Source organism: Brachyhypopomus gauderio, chromosome 17 (genome assembly GCF_052324685.1).
Source record: "Brachyhypopomus gauderio isolate BG-103 chromosome 17, BGAUD_0.2, whole genome shotgun sequence".
Taxonomy (NCBI): Eukaryota; Metazoa; Chordata; class Actinopteri; order Gymnotiformes; family Hypopomidae; genus Brachyhypopomus; species Brachyhypopomus gauderio.
The window spans coordinates 10,915,899-10,932,512 of NC_135227.1; the positions used below are offsets into that span (position 1 = coordinate 10,915,899).

A 16,614-nucleotide genomic window follows, 5' to 3' on the forward strand; every position below is an offset into this window, starting at 1 on the left:
TTGCCATATCCATTATTTGCTATAGGTATCATTTCACACTTTTAAACATCTTTTTTAAATATGTATAGGTATCCAGAACCTGATACTGTCGCTTGATTCATGTGAACACACAGACGTGAGACCCCAGAGTCCATCTCCCAGCTCTTGCTCCTTGGGCTCCTTGGGCAGTCCTAACTTGCAGTCTCAGAGCAGATCACCTGGTCAGAGTTCACTGAGTCCAGTCTACACTGAGAACTTCCACTGGCCAGACGTAAAAGAGCTGCGTTCCAAATACACTCACCACGGTCGAGAGCGCTCCGGACCTCACCTATTCCCAATTAGTCGTAGCTGTTCTGTCCCAGATCGAATACATAAGCCTGGACCAAATCAACCCATAGCCCGACGAAGTGGCTCCTGTTCCAACCCAGTTTGTAACAGCTCTGTACCCCACAAAACACCAAGTAAATGTGCAGCAGCTTGCCAGGGACCTGTAGGCCAGAGTGTGCCTCAACTGCACACAGCCAGCTCTTTTGACCACATGCAGGAACCACCTCATTTAAAACCACAGCAAAACCTTCAAGAAGCCCAAAGGAGTTATTACATCTCTGGTCAGGCAACCATGCCCAATGAGAGGAAGGTTATTATATTTGAAAGGATTATTGGGGCTGAGGCAGAGGAGAGTGGCCTAGAAGTGAATCCAGAGATGGTAACGACTGAGGAGAGCAAAATGGGGTTTGATGCTAATCTTGAACTGCCAGATGGAACAAAGGGTAAAAAACAAGACTTGAGTTCACGTACATGGCTGGACAGTGCCAGTGTCCTCGATGGACACAGTTGTCACAATGTAGTCAGAAACCTGCGTGAGAAATTCCAACACCTTAGCTGATGGACCATGTGGTGAATGGCTTTTTAAAACAATGTAATTGACCATTTAACAAAACAAGAGCTCACTGTGTGCAAGTAACATGGTCAAAGGTGGATATGGGTTATATACTTTTGTATTATCCAACTTGGTCTTTTTAAGAGTAATAGTGCTAGTCCTAAACCATTCCAGTTGTATGGTTATGCTGTATTGGCTGATTGGATATGGGAAATGTAAGACATCATACCATAAGAGAAGTGTATATAAAATTGATACAGTTGTGTAATTGTGTATATTAGTATTTTCTTATATATTTGACATTTTGTTTATTTGTGTATAAAACATCTGTTAACCTTCTGCATGAACTGACACTGGTGAGTCTACTCAGGAGAAATTTACCTCTGATGTTTTATAAAGGGATATGTAATTTTGGGATATATATTGTGAATAAGTTTTATTACTGTACTTGTTGCTTCAAGTGGCCAATCGCAAAATGACCATAACACCTTTTACATATGCAGCAATCTGCTGCATTACAGTGATAACATAAGTATAAAGCTAGCATCAAAGATGTCCTACATTCTCCTCTTTGGGCTACCACTTTGGGAAGTCAAAATGAGTCTAATTTGTAATGTAATGTAAAGCAGAATCACTTCCTCTTACTTTACATGTTACACCAAATGAATGGCCAGAGCTGCTGTTGTTTCTTGCTTACCCTGAATTGTTGTTCTATAAAAACAAATATGTGCAAAGCTTTACATCACCCTATCTGTAAGATTACACACTCTGGTAGACAGCTTGTAGGAATATTCAAGAGGTATAGTTGAAAGATATATAAATATTTAGTAAAGAAGAGACACTGTCCGGTGTGTTTGCGTTGTTGGTGTATAACCACTGGGGATGTGAGGGGAATGTTGTCTTGTACAGCTGTCATTTCACACCAATGATAAACTGATGATAAACCAAATATTTCAGTTAAACACATTCCGTGGACGATGAGTGAACTCACTTTTACTATAAGTGCAATTTTATTACAACTTTAACGTACCCATTTAATAAAATCTTCATTAACTGAAAAGCTAAAATCAGCAGTGTAAAAGTTGTCCATCACGCCATACCTCAATAACTCTGAACCTGCTAAGAATATATATACAGTTGTCTACCAAATTTTAAGAAGTCTCTCTAGGATGGTTTTTAATTCAAATGAATTTTCATTTAATATTGTGCAAGTTGTGCATTCTGCATGTAATAATATGCTTTTAATGTTATTGAATTACCAAAGGCTTTGTACTATAATTCTTTTACGTATTTGCCATAATTGAATGGTTTGTGATATTTGATCGAGTTGACAAAAGACACTAATGAATGCTTCACACTGAAGAGATGCCCATCTAAGCCTAATATGGATCCTGTGTTTCCTCATTGGCTTGTCCAGCAGTCTTGTCCCTCAAATTCCTTGTATTTTAAGGCATAATCCTCAATATTTATTAAAATGTTACACACTGAATACACAATAGTCATGTCCATGAAATTTGTAGAAATTCCCAAAGCCAACAAATGAAGCTTCCATTCTAGACGTCTACAAAATATAATGATGAACTAGAAACTGTTTGCCATACATACTAATGGCCTGCTCTAGTTTTTTTATGGTATGGATGACTGGGTATTTAAAAATCAAAACGGTGCAAATTATGGGGACTGAAAGGTAGAATATGGTTTAGAAATCTTGAACAGATTAATTTTTCAGTTTGCATTTGACGAATCTAAATATCTTATTTTTTTTAATATTGTAAAATTGTTACATTGAAAAGAAGCACTGATGTTTGTATCTGCTTGTTGGTCAAGACCCTAAGCACCTCCCCGCCAGATGTTCCAGGTTACAGGTTGTTAACTGTACATCCATGAACTGAACGACTGGGCGCTCGGTGACACGTCGCGGCTACGATGGCTGTCTATGGGATGCAAGTGTGCTAGTCCATCTTCTGTAAATAAGGCGCCCGAACTGTCACAAAAACAATATATCGAAGCAAAGCTGGAATCCGTGTAACCTTCAAGGTAAGAGTTGTACAGTTACGAGTTGTGGCGTTAAGGATGGGCTGCGCGATATCAGGGCTGGGTTTGACACCCAGGCAGCAGACACGACCACGGAATGAAGAGGATGTTCTCACACATCTCACCGACCAGCAGGTCGAAATGATCAAGGAATCATGGAAAGTTATACAAGAGGATATCGCTAAAGTTGGGATAATCATGTTCGTCAGGTAAGAAATCCAAAATGTATGCAAAAAAATATTTTAAAGGTACCTAATAGATTATTAGTGATATTTAAATAAGGTAAATCATTTTTTCAAAGAAGATAAAACTTTGTTTTGGTACCTCATCTGATGTTTTCTCTTCTCCGGTTGTAATATCTGCAAATAGCAGCATCTTGGTGCTACTAATAGTATACTTAATTCAATTCTGTATTTATATTGACGTGTTTTGACGTCGGTCCATGGAATCTTTCCATGTTGAATGTTGGCTGAACTTTAACCAGTCCTTTATACTGGATGAGTTATGAAAGCTGTCAAAGATGTATTCATCCTCATTGATTGCGACCTAACAAATTAAGTTATTTAAGAAATAGCGGGAGGGTGCTAATAAAAATGACCAGTGTTACATTGCTAAAGTAGAGTCAAAGGTTATAAATCAGAACTTCGTTATCATAATATTTAGTGAAATACTTTTCACGTGTAGCTGTATTTTAATTAATTAATGTATTTATTTTTGAACGAGAGACGGGGAAAAGGTTTAAGGCAGAGGCTTTATTTCGCCTGGTATGTGTTAAAGAAAATGCCTTACTTTCGTTAACAGCTTTGACCAAATGTAGCATACACAAATGTCAATTAGAGAAGTTCCAACCAAAGCTTCTAAGCTTGTAATTTAGCTGTGTGCGTGGTAAAGACGCAGAATGATTTGAACACATTTCATACAGAGTATTAACAGACTCTTAACATGGGGCTGTATTCGGAGTGTGTGACCGAATGAACGTGTGTACGCGCCACGCAGACAAAATATCCGCATATGACTAAATGTGTCCTTGGAGGAGATGTAACCAGCTGTAAAGTTTGACCTTTAGCATGTTGCTTTGGAAGCGCTGGAATATCTGTTCCATCAAGCTACGTTCTCACCAGCTTCCACACACCCTGGTACATTACAGAGGATATGCTCCTCACATGGTTTTTGTATTCTTCCCTTGAACACTGTGTCATATTTTTGTTATCATGTTGTTTGTATTCAAAGCTCTGTGTTCTGTAAGTAAAGGAACAAAATTAGATATGACTGAAACCGTTTATCAGATCACTTAATGCTTACCACTAAAAATAAACAGTAATGATCAGCTTGTCAGCTTGTACTAAAGCCAAAATGTGAGCTTTCAGGGGAAAACAGTATTTGCTAGAGCTTAAATTCAGGAACCAACCATAAATGGCATTAAGCCCCACATTCAATTGAAAACTTTAACTGACTGCTTCATATTTAGAAACGGTTACTTTTTTGCAAATTAAATAGTTATCTTTTTTATTGAATTAAATTGTGAGAAATAAATGATCTTTAGATCTCTCACAGAGATGTCCCCACTTCCTGCATGTGTGATCAAAGTCTCTTTTAAAATGTATTAAACATTACGTTTTTTTAATGCTTAAAGACAACACAGGAAGCCTATGAACACATTTTTATATTCTACTGCAATACACAAACTTCAGACACCCATGGTTTTCTCTTGATAGGCACGGCTTGCATTATCTATCAGCTGGTTAGAGTTCCTATCCAGCTCAACCAGGGTAAAGCTCTTCTGCAGAGATGAACTCTGCCACTCCAGCAGCGTGGTGTGCTGGGACACCAGAAGAACACACTTGGCAAGATTCCTTTTCCCCCCCTTGGCACAAAATAAGCATTGGCCAATCTCAGGAATCACTCTGTGATGGAGAGCACAACAGGTCATTGGAAAAAAACTACAGAGAGGAAGCCATCTGCAACTGTCCCCCCTCTCAGGCCAAAAGACCCCTGCAACAATGGCAAATGACCATGGCTGCCACGGTGAGAAATTGGGTTTGTGTCCCAACTATCAGCCAACGGGTCTTTACAATGCTGAGATAAATCAGTGCTGAAACAATCACTGGCAGAGAAAGAGAGTGGTGTCTCTCTGTGCCTGACAATCTACGACATCTGACAATAGTTTGAGTAGAGACAAACTAGGTGCTGTCAGAATAAACAGTGAAAACCACAATGTATGTATGCTTATAATTAGTAAAACATGGTGACTGCTGTAACTCTCGTCTATAATATCTTTATTTGTAGTCATAGAGTCACAGCTATTTATGAAATAGTTTTCTCAGAAAGAGAACCAGCAACCAGCTACAGTGTTAGTATAATAGGTAACCCACGATGGCATTCTGAAACCACCTACACAAGATGTGTTGTGTTGAGATTCCCGTTTAGGCAGGTTATGAGTTATGAGTCTATCAGTCCTTAGACAAACAGCGAGACACGTCCAAGGATATGCACTCCTACTGTGAGACATTTGAAGCCAAAGGTCTTGCATGCACTCATCCTGGACAGTGCAAAATGAAGGATAAACACTTTACAACACAAGGAAAATTGAGCATCACCATATGCAAAAATTACACTGGCATAGTGAATATCTTGCAAATCATCCATGCGCTTGGAACCATAAGGCAGAAGGAGGGTAGAGTGGTTCCAATGATCCATATGTGTCCAATGTTAATCTACCTGAGGGTAGAGATGCCACAATGAAGGGAAGACAGCTGGACCAAGCCTCAGGCCTGCCTTTCCAAGTATGTGTGTAGCAATGAATGCACTAAATGAAACGTACAACCGCATAAGCTTAATCTCTGCTCCCTGGTGATGGTGAAAAGGGCTTTGGGGCAAACACCCTGTCTGTTCATGGGGCTGATGTCCATTCTTATCAGAACATGAAGACTTTCTGTAAATAGCTACACAGACTGTCATAGTCTGGCTTGTGGCTTCACCCGAGGTTGCCGAGCCTTGTGGGCTGTGAACACAGTACCCTTGTCAAGATTCTCAGTTTTTTTTTTCAGTTCTTGAGCCTGGAGGAGTGTAATGGTGCTAATAAGACAGACTGGTTAATCTCACACAACATAAGCCTGCTTCGGAGGAGTGACCGTGACTCCAGGGTTTCAAGAGCAACACTGGCTTACAAAAACAAAAAGATGAATTGACGACCTGCTCCCCCAGCAGGGAGAGAAAGGTGACATTCATGTGCCCCTGTGCAGGTAGATATAGAGCAGGGAGAGAATCTTATATCAGACATTTCAGTGAACACATAAGTCCAGGACATTTTTTATTTCTTTTCAGTAGGTGGTGAAGACTGCACAGTGCTTTACTGGCTAAAGTTTCCTGCCATCAAGAAAATTTCCACCGAGTGGCATATAACAAAGGCCTGCAGCCTCAGGAAGAATCTTTCACCCCTCACACACACTGTTTATAACCTTCCTGTGAAGATACAGGCTGTTCACCACACAGGCCAAGTCAGGAATCTGTATGCTATGTGCAAAAATGAAGGGGATTAGATTTGTGTTAAGTCTGTGTGTTTTTAACCCAGTAGCTGGACACACCACACAGATTAAATTAGTGTTGCAAACGTCTACAAAACGTCTCCTTTTTCACTGGATTCCTCATGGGAGGTTCTGTTTCAGAGGGGAGACAACACCTCAAACGCAGGAAGATGGTGTCCACAGCACCGGAATAATTTCTACTAAAATACCAATAGGTGGAGCAGTTCCTGTAGCCAGAACGGTCTCTGTGAGGCTTCTGCCTGAGCAGTTGAGAATGAGTGTACGCATAGCACCTTTATTCAGTCTCTTTAGGAATTAGAAGACTTGTTGAGCTTTCTTCACTAAGAAAGAAGTGTTTTGGGACCTGGAGAAGTTGACTGTGATGTGCACAGACCAAAATCTGTAGAAATTGCAAGTAAAATTTCATAATCAAAATTTACTACCTAGTCTGAGAGTCAATATATATTTGTCAAACATTTTACTGTTTGAATCAAGATAGTAGAAAAATATTAGATCCTTACCTGAAGTATTTTTTTATTTTGACTATGATCTAGATAAACAACAAAGTGATTTTCTTTATTTGACTCATAGGACAAACAGGATCCTAACCACGGAAGACATTACATTTACTTTTTATGCATGCAGGATTAATTAATGCCAGTTATGCTGGCATTGGACAACTGTGCTTTATAGCATGATGTGCATTAATACAATCCTGCGTGCATGAAAAGTAAGTATAATGTTTGGTTCATTTTGCAGTCCAATTCAATGCTCAAATGTATTATTTTTTTGTGAGCATAATGGAAAAATCTAAGTCAGACATCAAACAATTATGCTATATTCATATATTTTGAGAGCCTGATGAATATGTATTTTAAAAACAGTTCTTATTTTTATGTTAATTTGGAAGCACATTTGTTTGCAGATATATTATTCATTTGTAAAATAGGAGATGTTTAGGAAAGCATGTAAAGAGTTTCAATTGTCGAATAGGGTGTTTCTTTAATGGACAGGTGTGATTAGAGTGTGGATATGGAGAGGCACATTACCTTATTCATCCCTGGAAGCTTTTTGTGAGACTTTATTCTAGACACATACAAATATTGGTTCTGCACTATAAATATACAAGTTCACATATATGATGACTGAATTAATCTTAAGCACATTTACAACATATATATTTCAATAATCAAATGTTATGAACAAATGAATACTGAACAGTGTTCCAAGTCACATCACAATATTATGACCATCCATGGTTTGGTCCGGAACGTCACAGATGCCACGTGTGATGGGGTTTGCTGCATGTATAAATAAGCAAGCACACCATTCAGTTGTGGCAGAGTGCAAAATGACCATCGTGGGCAAAGGACTTGACTGACGTCCAAAAAGGGCATGATAACGGTACCAGGCAAAGGGTGGCAGAATTTCTTTCAGAAACTAGAGTCGCTGTAGTGAATGTGTACCTAGAATGGACTTCTCACACATTTCTAATGGCATAACAGTGGTGCCCCAAAAGCCGTTGATGCTAGAGGAGAATGGTGACAGTAAGTGGTACAGAGCGATCGATGAACTCCAGTGGACAAGCTAACCTCTGTAAAGAACACGGGGTTCAGGTCAGGGATTGTCTCTGAGCAAACATTTCCATCTGAGCTGAGAGCTTACATGCGAGCTGACTCCAAGAGACACCTGTTGGTCAAATGCAGTGTGGTGGGGTACAGTGTACAGTGCCCATGTCTGGAAGATGTTTTCCTGGCATGATCTTGGACTACGACTACCACTGCGTGAGAGTCTGAATGCCAACGGGTATTTGGCAATCCTAGTGGGTCATGTGCACCCATATGTCATGTTCCCTCATGGTAATGGTATGTATCAACAGGATAATGCCCCAACTCCCCGCCCAAGGGTGGTGCATGAAGGTATGCATGAGCCACAACAGTGACATTGGTGTCCTGCCCTGCCCTGCTATCTCGCCCAATCTCAGTGCAGTGGAGCATGTCTGAGAACGCAGTCACCAGGTTCCTCATGCCGACCCATAAGCACACAGTCTGAGGGACCTCAGTGCCCTGCTGCAGTCGGGATAGGCACGAGTGCCTACAGATACCTTCTGTCACCTAATACAGTCCATGAGTCCATGCCATGACATCTTACTAGTGTTACCTGAGCCAAGAGTGGTTATTATCACTATTAGGAAGTTGTAATATTCTGTTATGATATGATATGTTTTATTAGTAGTATTGTACATTAAATAATTGTGTTTTGTGGAAACTTTTGAAGGTTTTTTTCTATTGTCCACAAAGACACTAAATTGTACTAAGGTCAACAGAGGTTGAAGTGTTTTATTCTGTTGAGGTAATGGACTCTTAAACTATACGGAATATGACTATGATTTATAATGAGATTCACTCCAGGATACTAATTGTGATGTAATAGGACACTAATTTTGATGTGATGTCCTGCTACAGAGATAAATCTTTCTTACCTGATATAATCTAACAAATCATTGCAATTGAAACATTGTCATTCATCTTCCTTTGAGCTGGTTGTAACCACAGCAGGTATACTGTAGGCTTGTGAGAGATGTGCTGGTTGTTGTTGTTCCAGACTCTATTCCATGTTTCATTCACATGCCAACTCACAGTGGCTTCAAAACCTATGTCAAAGACCATAGATGGTCATACACGCTCCACAGGTAAGGGAACCAGTGAGTCTCAGTGCACAGCCAGACAGACAGGCCCATGATTACAGTAATATTCACACCTGTGTATACACGAAGTTGATTTGTGTTGTGGGAAATTGAGGCTTATATCCCCAAGAACTCATGTACAATATCACTTTTTATGGTGATACCTTTATAAGAAGAACCCCCTATCTGAGAAAGAATAAACATTTTTAAATGATTACATGAAGTGTGCATGAAAAGAAAGTCACAGGTCTGAACACAAATGTACTTTATTTGCTGCTCAAGGCAGGATGAACAATATATTAGAACACCAATATTTCAAACTGAATAGTCCCCAATTGAGTATGTCATAATATTGCCTTCTGGAAATTACGGCTTGTTATCTAAGTAGTTATAAGATTTGTTTTGTTTTTCTTTTAGATGTAAACATGAATAAATGTCATGGTAGCCAAAGGAAACATAATTATTCTTCAGTCTGTTTTTTTGCACTGGTATCACCAGTTGTCAATTATATGCTAACTGCACTTAAAAAAAAAAAAAAAAAAGATGTGATGTGGTTAATCACTGTTCAGATTGGATTGCACCAACCTTGGCTCACATTTCACTTCCTCAAGGGTAAATTGAGATTAAATAGGAGCTTCTTTGCAGAGCTTGTTTTGACAACAGATATCATAATCCTTTATGATGCCTTTTTACCTTATTAATTACTAGGTGTTGTGTATTACAGCACGTTTTTTTTATTTTGTGTGAGCTATTCATGTGGGCTTTGGTGTGTTCATATTTTGTATTTTGGCAATATTGGCAGGTTGCTTTGCTTTTACCACAATATTTATTTCTTTTTAACTTACTGTCCACTATGTTATAATGAATGAGACCCTAATGGATGGGAGTCAATCGATATGTCTAGAAAGTATAATTGAGTTTTATTTGATTAGAAAACATTATCACAAACATTAGAGAAATGTTTCCTAACTCCTAAAGAAATCAAGTGCGGTTTAAAGCAAATAAATATTGTTGTGGAGATTAAAACATATTGAATATAACAGTGACATGACACCAACTTTTTCAACTTCTGTTTATTTATGCCTAACATCTCTGGAATGAAAAGAAGAGATGAAAGACCTTTGGGTTTAGGTTTCAGTTGAGGTCAGTATTTAGGATTCTTCTTATACAAGTAGGTATGTGTTTAATTAAAGCTGTTGTTGATTTTTCTGTTCTTACCACAGGGCTCCAATTTAAATGAGCCATTTATTCCAGCTGGGTCATGTTCACCTTAAAGTTATAAATAAATAAACAGAGCCTTTATAGTCATTAGTAACAGCACAAGCTAAGCAGACAAAAACAATGATCAAATACTGTATGTAGTCAATATGATGGCTGACATGCACTCAAACATGTTAACTCTCATCTAAATCAACTGTGAGGCAGACATGCATTCAGATTTCTGGATTCTGGAAGCCGAGGAAAGGTGTACATTATCTTGCCAACAGGTTGTTTGAGACCCACCCAGAGTGCAAAGACGTCTTCTTCCTGTTCCGTGACGTGGAGGACCTGGAGAGGTTGCGGACCAGCAAGGAGCTGCGTGCTCATGGCCTCCGGTCAGTACTTTTGGGTCTGAAGGGAAAATATGTCTTGCCCTCTGCCCCGTCACCCATTATTGAGTATGGAACGGTGTTTCGGGGCAGTGCCACCCCAGCCCTACCCTAGAGTGCTACAGCTCTGCCACTGTGCACCACTGACCCCACACACTTGATTAAACTTTTCACATAACTGTCAAGTCTTTCATGACATGCTCTAAATGCTGTTGGCAAAGTAAGGAGATGATGTTGCTTGTAGATTTTTTTTTTGCTAAAATAAAAATACTTTTGCTAAAAGTATTTGGTGAATGAACTGCATTTGAAACCAACAATTAAACTGAATAGAACTTATACATTTGTAATGTAATAGAACATTAACATTTGTGTTATTAACTGAGCTTGCCAAAAGACAACTTGCTGTTCTTTTATTTCTGCTGTTTTTGATATCTCATAATTATTCTACCCTCAATATTTAATCTTTTTTCTAAAGTTAAAGCTAGACACAAAAAAGTTCACCTGTTCATGGTGTAGTAAAGACCTTTCCAGCAGTGCATAATTACAATGAGGTCGATCTGTACTAAATAAAGTGTATGTACATTTTAATTATTTGAGTAACATATTAGAAAGGATTTCAGTTGACCATCTCAAATCGTGGGATCCATAAAGTTACTACTTTCACCAACTGTTTCATTAGAAACCTCCATCATATTAGACTGCATTTAGACTCTATAACCAGTTATGGACAGTTTGTGTTAGTCGTCCTGTAGTCATAATACCCCAGCGCCATTGGTGGCTGACAGATTTTGGATAGAAGACAATTCTCAATATTTTATCCAAAAACAATAATGATGTGTTAACTTGTACCAGTTCAATATTTAGATGTTACTGACAGTAGTGGTGATGGACTAATTGGGATAGAAAACAGTCCTGTATTTGTATAATGACAATAAAGTGGCACAGGTTTGAACTGCACTGTATGTTTTTATCAGATAACTTGGCAACCTTTACTGAACTGCAAGGTGGGTGTTTCTAATAAAGTAATTATGTTATTATTCCAGTTTAATATTCCATACATGTTATGGTTTAATTATAGTCTAATATTCCAAACATTTTCATTTGTTTAAAAAATCATCTATATTCATGTATTCATCTATACCCACCAAATATTTGAAATTAGTTCTTTGCTTGGACTGAATTACTTTGCCATACCAAGCAATTACACAATTAGACAAAACAATCATTACAGTAAATGATTATGGATGGAAATTAGAGCTTTTGATGATAAACAACCAATGGTTAAAAAATAAATAAAAATGAAGTGTACTCACCCTACGGGGACGCACTGTAACGCCCACAGTACGTTTTCAAATTTGCTGCGTTTTTCCCTACGAAAGGCCAATAACGACGTCAGGAAAGGTACGGCAGGCGCACAGGTGAGACGAGAGCGTGCTGCATCCACATACACTCAGAGCCATCGCGCTCACGCACACTTAAAAGGACAAGTGGCTCTTGAGCCTTGCTCATGGACATTAGTGTGAATATCCCCTGTAGGCACATGGCTGAGAGAGAATGCAGCAGTCGTGCATGTGTCTCCAGCCTGGCGGTAATTGGGCGGTACGTGGTCGTTCGCGTCGTGGCCAGTTCTCCAGCACACACACGGATGGAACCGGGTTCAGTGGGCCAGATGAAAACACCAGTGCAGTGAGGATCCTGGTTGACTGAATATTTAGAGTGTATATGAAATGAGCGGAAAACACTGGCTCATTTGGTAATTGTGACATGTTGGGTTTCTTCTGCGTTGTGTTTGCACTTTGAACAGGGTAATGTCTTTCATTGAGAAGAGTGTGGCCAGATTGGACCAATTAGAGCGACTAGATATGCTTGCGCTTGAGCTTGGAAAAAGCCATTATCGTTACAACGCCCCACCAAAGTATTATGGGGTAAGAGTTCACACATTTCTTGTATACAACACTGTTATTAGGCCTACCCGAGGCCCCATGCATGCCCATGTTCTGACATTACTCCAGTCCTAGACAAACATGTATAGCGCCTAATTCTGTTAGAATCAGATTAAACTTTTCATAGTTGATCACTTAGTGGGTTTTGCTCCATTAATGCTGATTTCAGCCACATCTCCTGCTTGCCACGAGGTCTGCAAAACACAATTCAAGTAACATGTCTTCTGTGTTGTTATAAAGTACGTAGGAGCAGAGTTCGTTTGTGCAGTTCGACCAATTCTGAAAGACAAATGGACCCCAGAACTAGAAAAGGCCTGGATGGTAAGTACATCAGCACATAGGGAGAGTTCACCAAGCAGATTTTCTATGTCACAAATTCAGGAGACAAACATAAGAAGTCATGTTTTGTATAGAACACATCATATGTCCTCATTGAAATTCATGTTTTGTGACTACCTGTAATCTTGGACTGAACATACTAGCTTTAAAGAAGAATGTTCTTTGGTTCTGTATTTAATAAAGTTTATCTTGTTGCATTTCATTGGCAGACATTGTTCCAATATGTCACGGGGCTCATGCAACAGGGCTACCTGGAGGAGGAAGGGGCCAGACGGAACCATGTCCTGGTGTCCACAAAAGAGCGTCCAGACAAGAGAAACACGGCCCTGTAAACCAAACCTTCACTCAGCTCAGACTTGTCTTGCACAGAAGAGTGTTATGTGACCTAGTTGTGTATGTGTGTATATTTCTTTAGGTCAGTGTTTACACAATGTATAATCATGTTTGTAGAATAAGCAAGTTCAGTGACTATTTATTTTTTAACAGTAAAACAAAAAACAGCTCACAAAGGATCATACTGAGGAACAATTACAACCTTTTACTGCAGACAAGCAAAAAAAAAAAAAAGGCCCGAGTCAACTATTGGACTGGGCAGAATTTAATTGGGGACTCAAAATAAGTTAATACGTTAACCAAACATTGTAATAATTGCTCATTGCCCTGTTAAGTCTCAAATGAACTATTAATCGTAAACATACTTACAATCTATTCCATTATCTGGACTTTAGACATCTGGGAGGAGGAGGTATGTAAAGATTACATCACATTCCAGACACAGGTCTCAATAAAAAAGGAGAAAATAATGTAAATTCTTTATTACTCTGGTAATAATCAAAAGAACAAACTCGTGTTTTTTCTCATTTTCAAAAACAACCGGACCCACAAATACTGGAAAATGGTCACATCTACACAACAGAGACAACGATATGAGGAGAGGACAAAATGGTTTCTAATAACCTTTCAAAATGAAAAACAGTATGGGTTGAAAATCTGATAAAGCCATAATGCAGGACAGCATGTATGACATAGCACCACCTCCCGCGAGGCCTGCTCCTGACCAGCGGAACAGATGTGTGTGCACAGCCACACACCCCCTCCTCCTCACAGAGAGCACATGTTCCTTTCCCACTGTTGAAACGAGAGATGGCAAAGTGGACTATCCAGACATGGCGGTGAGCCTCCATTACTCCCTCTGCTGTCAAGCGCCACAACTCGATGACGTGGCGAGGAGCGTGGGAGTGCCGCCAGAGCTGGAAACGGAGAACCCGCGGTCTCGCTCGGCAATCCGGTGGAGGGGGTTGAGTATGGTGGAGGTGGTGGGGGGGAGGGGCAGGTGGTCTCTGAAAGTGCCCCTGGGACTGGCTGCATCAGCAGGTCCCCTCTCTCCTCAGTTCAACGCCTCCGTCCATCACTGTGTAGCTTTAGTCTTCTTGCTTTTACTCTTTTTGTCCTTCTTCTTCAGGCCGTCCATGTGTGCTCTCAACAAGTTGGAATATGCCTGAGCCAAGGGATAAGAATGAAAAGAATGAAAAACCAAGCCCCGATTAAGAAACAACTCATCACAATAACTGTCCCACCATTTCCTGACACAAAAAAATAATTAATATGTATAAAGCTATGAGAATTTGGACCCTTTACAACTGATTCCTTACTGCTTCAGTGAAATTTGGAAAGTGCCTGGCATTTCCACAGGAAGGGCAGTAATTGTAGAAATAGGCATACAAAAATAAACATCCAGAAATTTAGCTTTTGTGTTTAGACTGGACACATGACCTTTGAGTAAAAGGATCAGAGCAGTCACAGAGTTGTGCCCAATTCTGGATTTTACCACCATCATCAAATACGGAGTTAATATTAGGGACACAGTGCAATAGGCTTTCATTTACAGTGCTGTGTTTGAACTTCTTATTTTTCACATTATGTTGCCCATTCCAGGACACCATTAACACTGATCCCATCGAGAAAGATAATTCCAACTGCTTCAATCCAGTAGGAACAAGAAATAAAAAGGAAATACTTACCATCTGGAATTTTATTACCTCTTTGGTGCTGACCTAAAGGGACAAAATACAAGTCCATTTAAACAGCTCTGCAATATTATTATTACCCAGTCTGTATAAGTACACACACACACTATACCAATAACTTAACACACGTCACCAACACCAATCCCCAATAACCTGGTATTTTAGCTTTCTTTAAACTGACAGCACTCACCACTGTGCTAATTTTTTTCTTGCCCTCTGATGCTCGGATGAGACATTTGTTGTCAGCAGGTTCAAAGTTCTCTGGATGGCCTTTCCTTGGTATTGGTTTTGTCCTCCCATCATCTGCAGATAATGATGTACATATTTCAACATACCAGTTTCTCGGATAGATGGACGACCGAGGCCCCGTACTAAAGTACGACCAATTTGATGGGGAACCAGCACACCCCACAGCTCCAGCACTTACATTTCTTTAAAGTAATGACGACACTCCCACTGGTCCTGCATTTCTGGAACAGGCGGGTCAGCTCAGTTAAAAACTGCAGAGAAGTAAACAGTCCCTTATAAGGCTGGTTTATTCATTTTAATGGACATCTGATTAGTATAAACCTGAAATTATAAGGTACGGACAGGCGGGAGCCCCATCACCAGTCACATATCATATTTAAGAAAGACAAGGTGGTCTGTTGAGCAAATTATACATATTTAAACACAAAAGGCGCCAGTTTTTACATTTAACAATCCAAATTCATCTCAAACTTCCCCGAGACGATGGTGTTTTAGTAACAGCCACCGATGTCTTAAGACCGGAGAAATGATCCACCCCAGCTGTCTAGTCCCGTCCCAACGAGCCTCTTAATGGACGACCTGGGTGGTTAGCTGGCTAGCCGGTTATAAACCTAGTTCACGTTACTTGTGGTAAAAATACCACGATAGCCACGTACTATGATGGTAAAGTAATACCAATGGCACATTTCGTATCCAACAGTACTCACACTATGTTAATGGTAAACAGCCAGATTACACGAGTTACAGTGCTAGTTAGCTATCCGTGATGTCTTGCTCTTTATTACGTATTGTAGCTCATTTTTATATTTTTATTCAGTGTATCAGCATTAATTATTAAAATATAGGCGAAAATATATACACAACCAGATAACTACGATATCTAACCTAACTTACCCAAGTTAGTTACCCAACTACATTAAAACAGCACACAGCCTAGCGTGCTTAGCTTAGTACGCTCGACTCGAGGTTTGGCCGGTTTCTTTTAGACATACACTAAAGTTAACGCAGTGTGTGACACTTTTGGACCAAATCTTACCGCGTCGTTCTCCAACAACACCATAGCGAGATTGTTTAACAAGCCGAGCAGATGTACAGAAGCCGCTTGCTCCTACATTAAGCACACGTCGCTTTGGGCTTCCACTTCAACCCCCTCCCGGATGACCTTTCCACCCTGCTAGTGTCTGACAAAACCACTACTGCCATCTGTGGTGGGCATCCGCAAATTACATTACATACATATATACATTTGCATGTAAATGTGTTTAGAATGATTAAAAAAACATGCAATATATAAATATTAATGAATGATTAATCAAACAATGTATAAATATCTTTGGAGTTTGCCATGATACATACAAAATGCA

At 39.6% G+C, this 16,614-nt stretch overlaps 3 protein-coding genes across 7 annotated transcripts in view; 2 read left to right on the forward strand and 1 right to left on the reverse strand.

The window, feature by feature from the left end:
* Window positions 1-2,348, forward strand: part of LOC143481001 (pleckstrin homology domain-containing family G member 3) — a 34,957-nt gene extending 32,609 nt beyond the window's left edge. For 3 of the 4 annotated variants that reach the window (XM_076978898.1, XM_076978901.1, XM_076978899.1), the window contains one exon: window positions 69-2,348. In XM_076978898.1, coding sequence (XP_076835013.1) covers window positions 69-865 — 797 coding nt within the window. In that variant the 3' untranslated portion in view covers window positions 866-2,348. The remainder of the gene's footprint in view (window positions 1-68) is intronic. The other variant, XM_076978900.1, reaches the window with a different exon arrangement.
* A 391-nt stretch (window positions 2,349-2,739) lies between these two features.
* Window positions 2,740-13,553, forward strand: xgb (x globin). Its single transcript, XM_076977947.1, has 5 exons — window positions 2,740-3,102; window positions 10,591-10,698; window positions 12,497-12,617; window positions 12,876-12,956; window positions 13,184-13,553. Exons 1-5 carry the CDS (start codon window positions 2,933-2,935, stop codon window positions 13,304-13,306), a joined length of 603 nt encoding a protein of 200 aa, XP_076834062.1. The 5' UTR covers window positions 2,740-2,932; the 3' UTR covers window positions 13,307-13,553.
* On the reverse strand, window positions 13,431-16,449 carry srp14 (signal recognition particle 14). 2 transcript variants are annotated; one of them, XM_076977949.1, is made up of 5 exons: window positions 16,287-16,449; window positions 15,429-15,471; window positions 15,192-15,304; window positions 14,996-15,028; window positions 13,431-14,472 (listed from the first exon to the last, which is right to left on the reverse strand). In XM_076977949.1, exons 1-5 carry the CDS (start codon window positions 16,308-16,310, stop codon window positions 14,383-14,385), a joined length of 303 nt encoding a protein of 100 aa, XP_076834064.1. In that variant the 5' UTR covers window positions 16,311-16,449; the 3' UTR covers window positions 13,431-14,382. The 2 variants fall into 2 exon arrangements, with proteins under 2 accessions (XP_076834064.1, XP_076834063.1); XM_076977948.1 differs by having other exon boundaries at window positions 15,429-15,501; window positions 16,287-16,444.
* Window positions 16,450-16,614: the final 165 nt, after the last annotated feature.

Bases quoted from the DNA above. Each gene is read 5' to 3' on its own strand.
- xgb (XM_076977947.1), top strand. From the start codon at position 2,933: ATGGGCTGCGCGATATCAGGGCTGGGTTTGACACCCAGGCAGCAGACA. The intron at 10,699-12,496 runs GTCAGTACTTTT...CACTTTGAACAG, and splicing joins CTGCGTGCTCATGGCCTCCG to GGTAATGTCTTTCATTGAGA. The intron at 12,957-13,183 runs GTAAGTACATCA...TTTCATTGGCAG, and splicing joins AACTAGAAAAGGCCTGGATG to ACATTGTTCCAATATGTCAC.
- srp14 (XM_076977948.1), bottom strand. From the start codon at position 16,310: ATGGTGTTGTTGGAGAACGACGCG. The intron at 15,502-16,286 runs GTAAGATTTGGT...ACTTCTCTGCAG, and splicing joins TGTTGTTGGAGAACGACGCG to TTTTTAACTGAGCTGACCCG. The intron at 15,029-15,191 runs GTGAGTGCTGTC...TTGTCCCTTTAG, and splicing joins AGAAAAAAATTAGCACAGTG to GTCAGCACCAAAGAGGTAAT.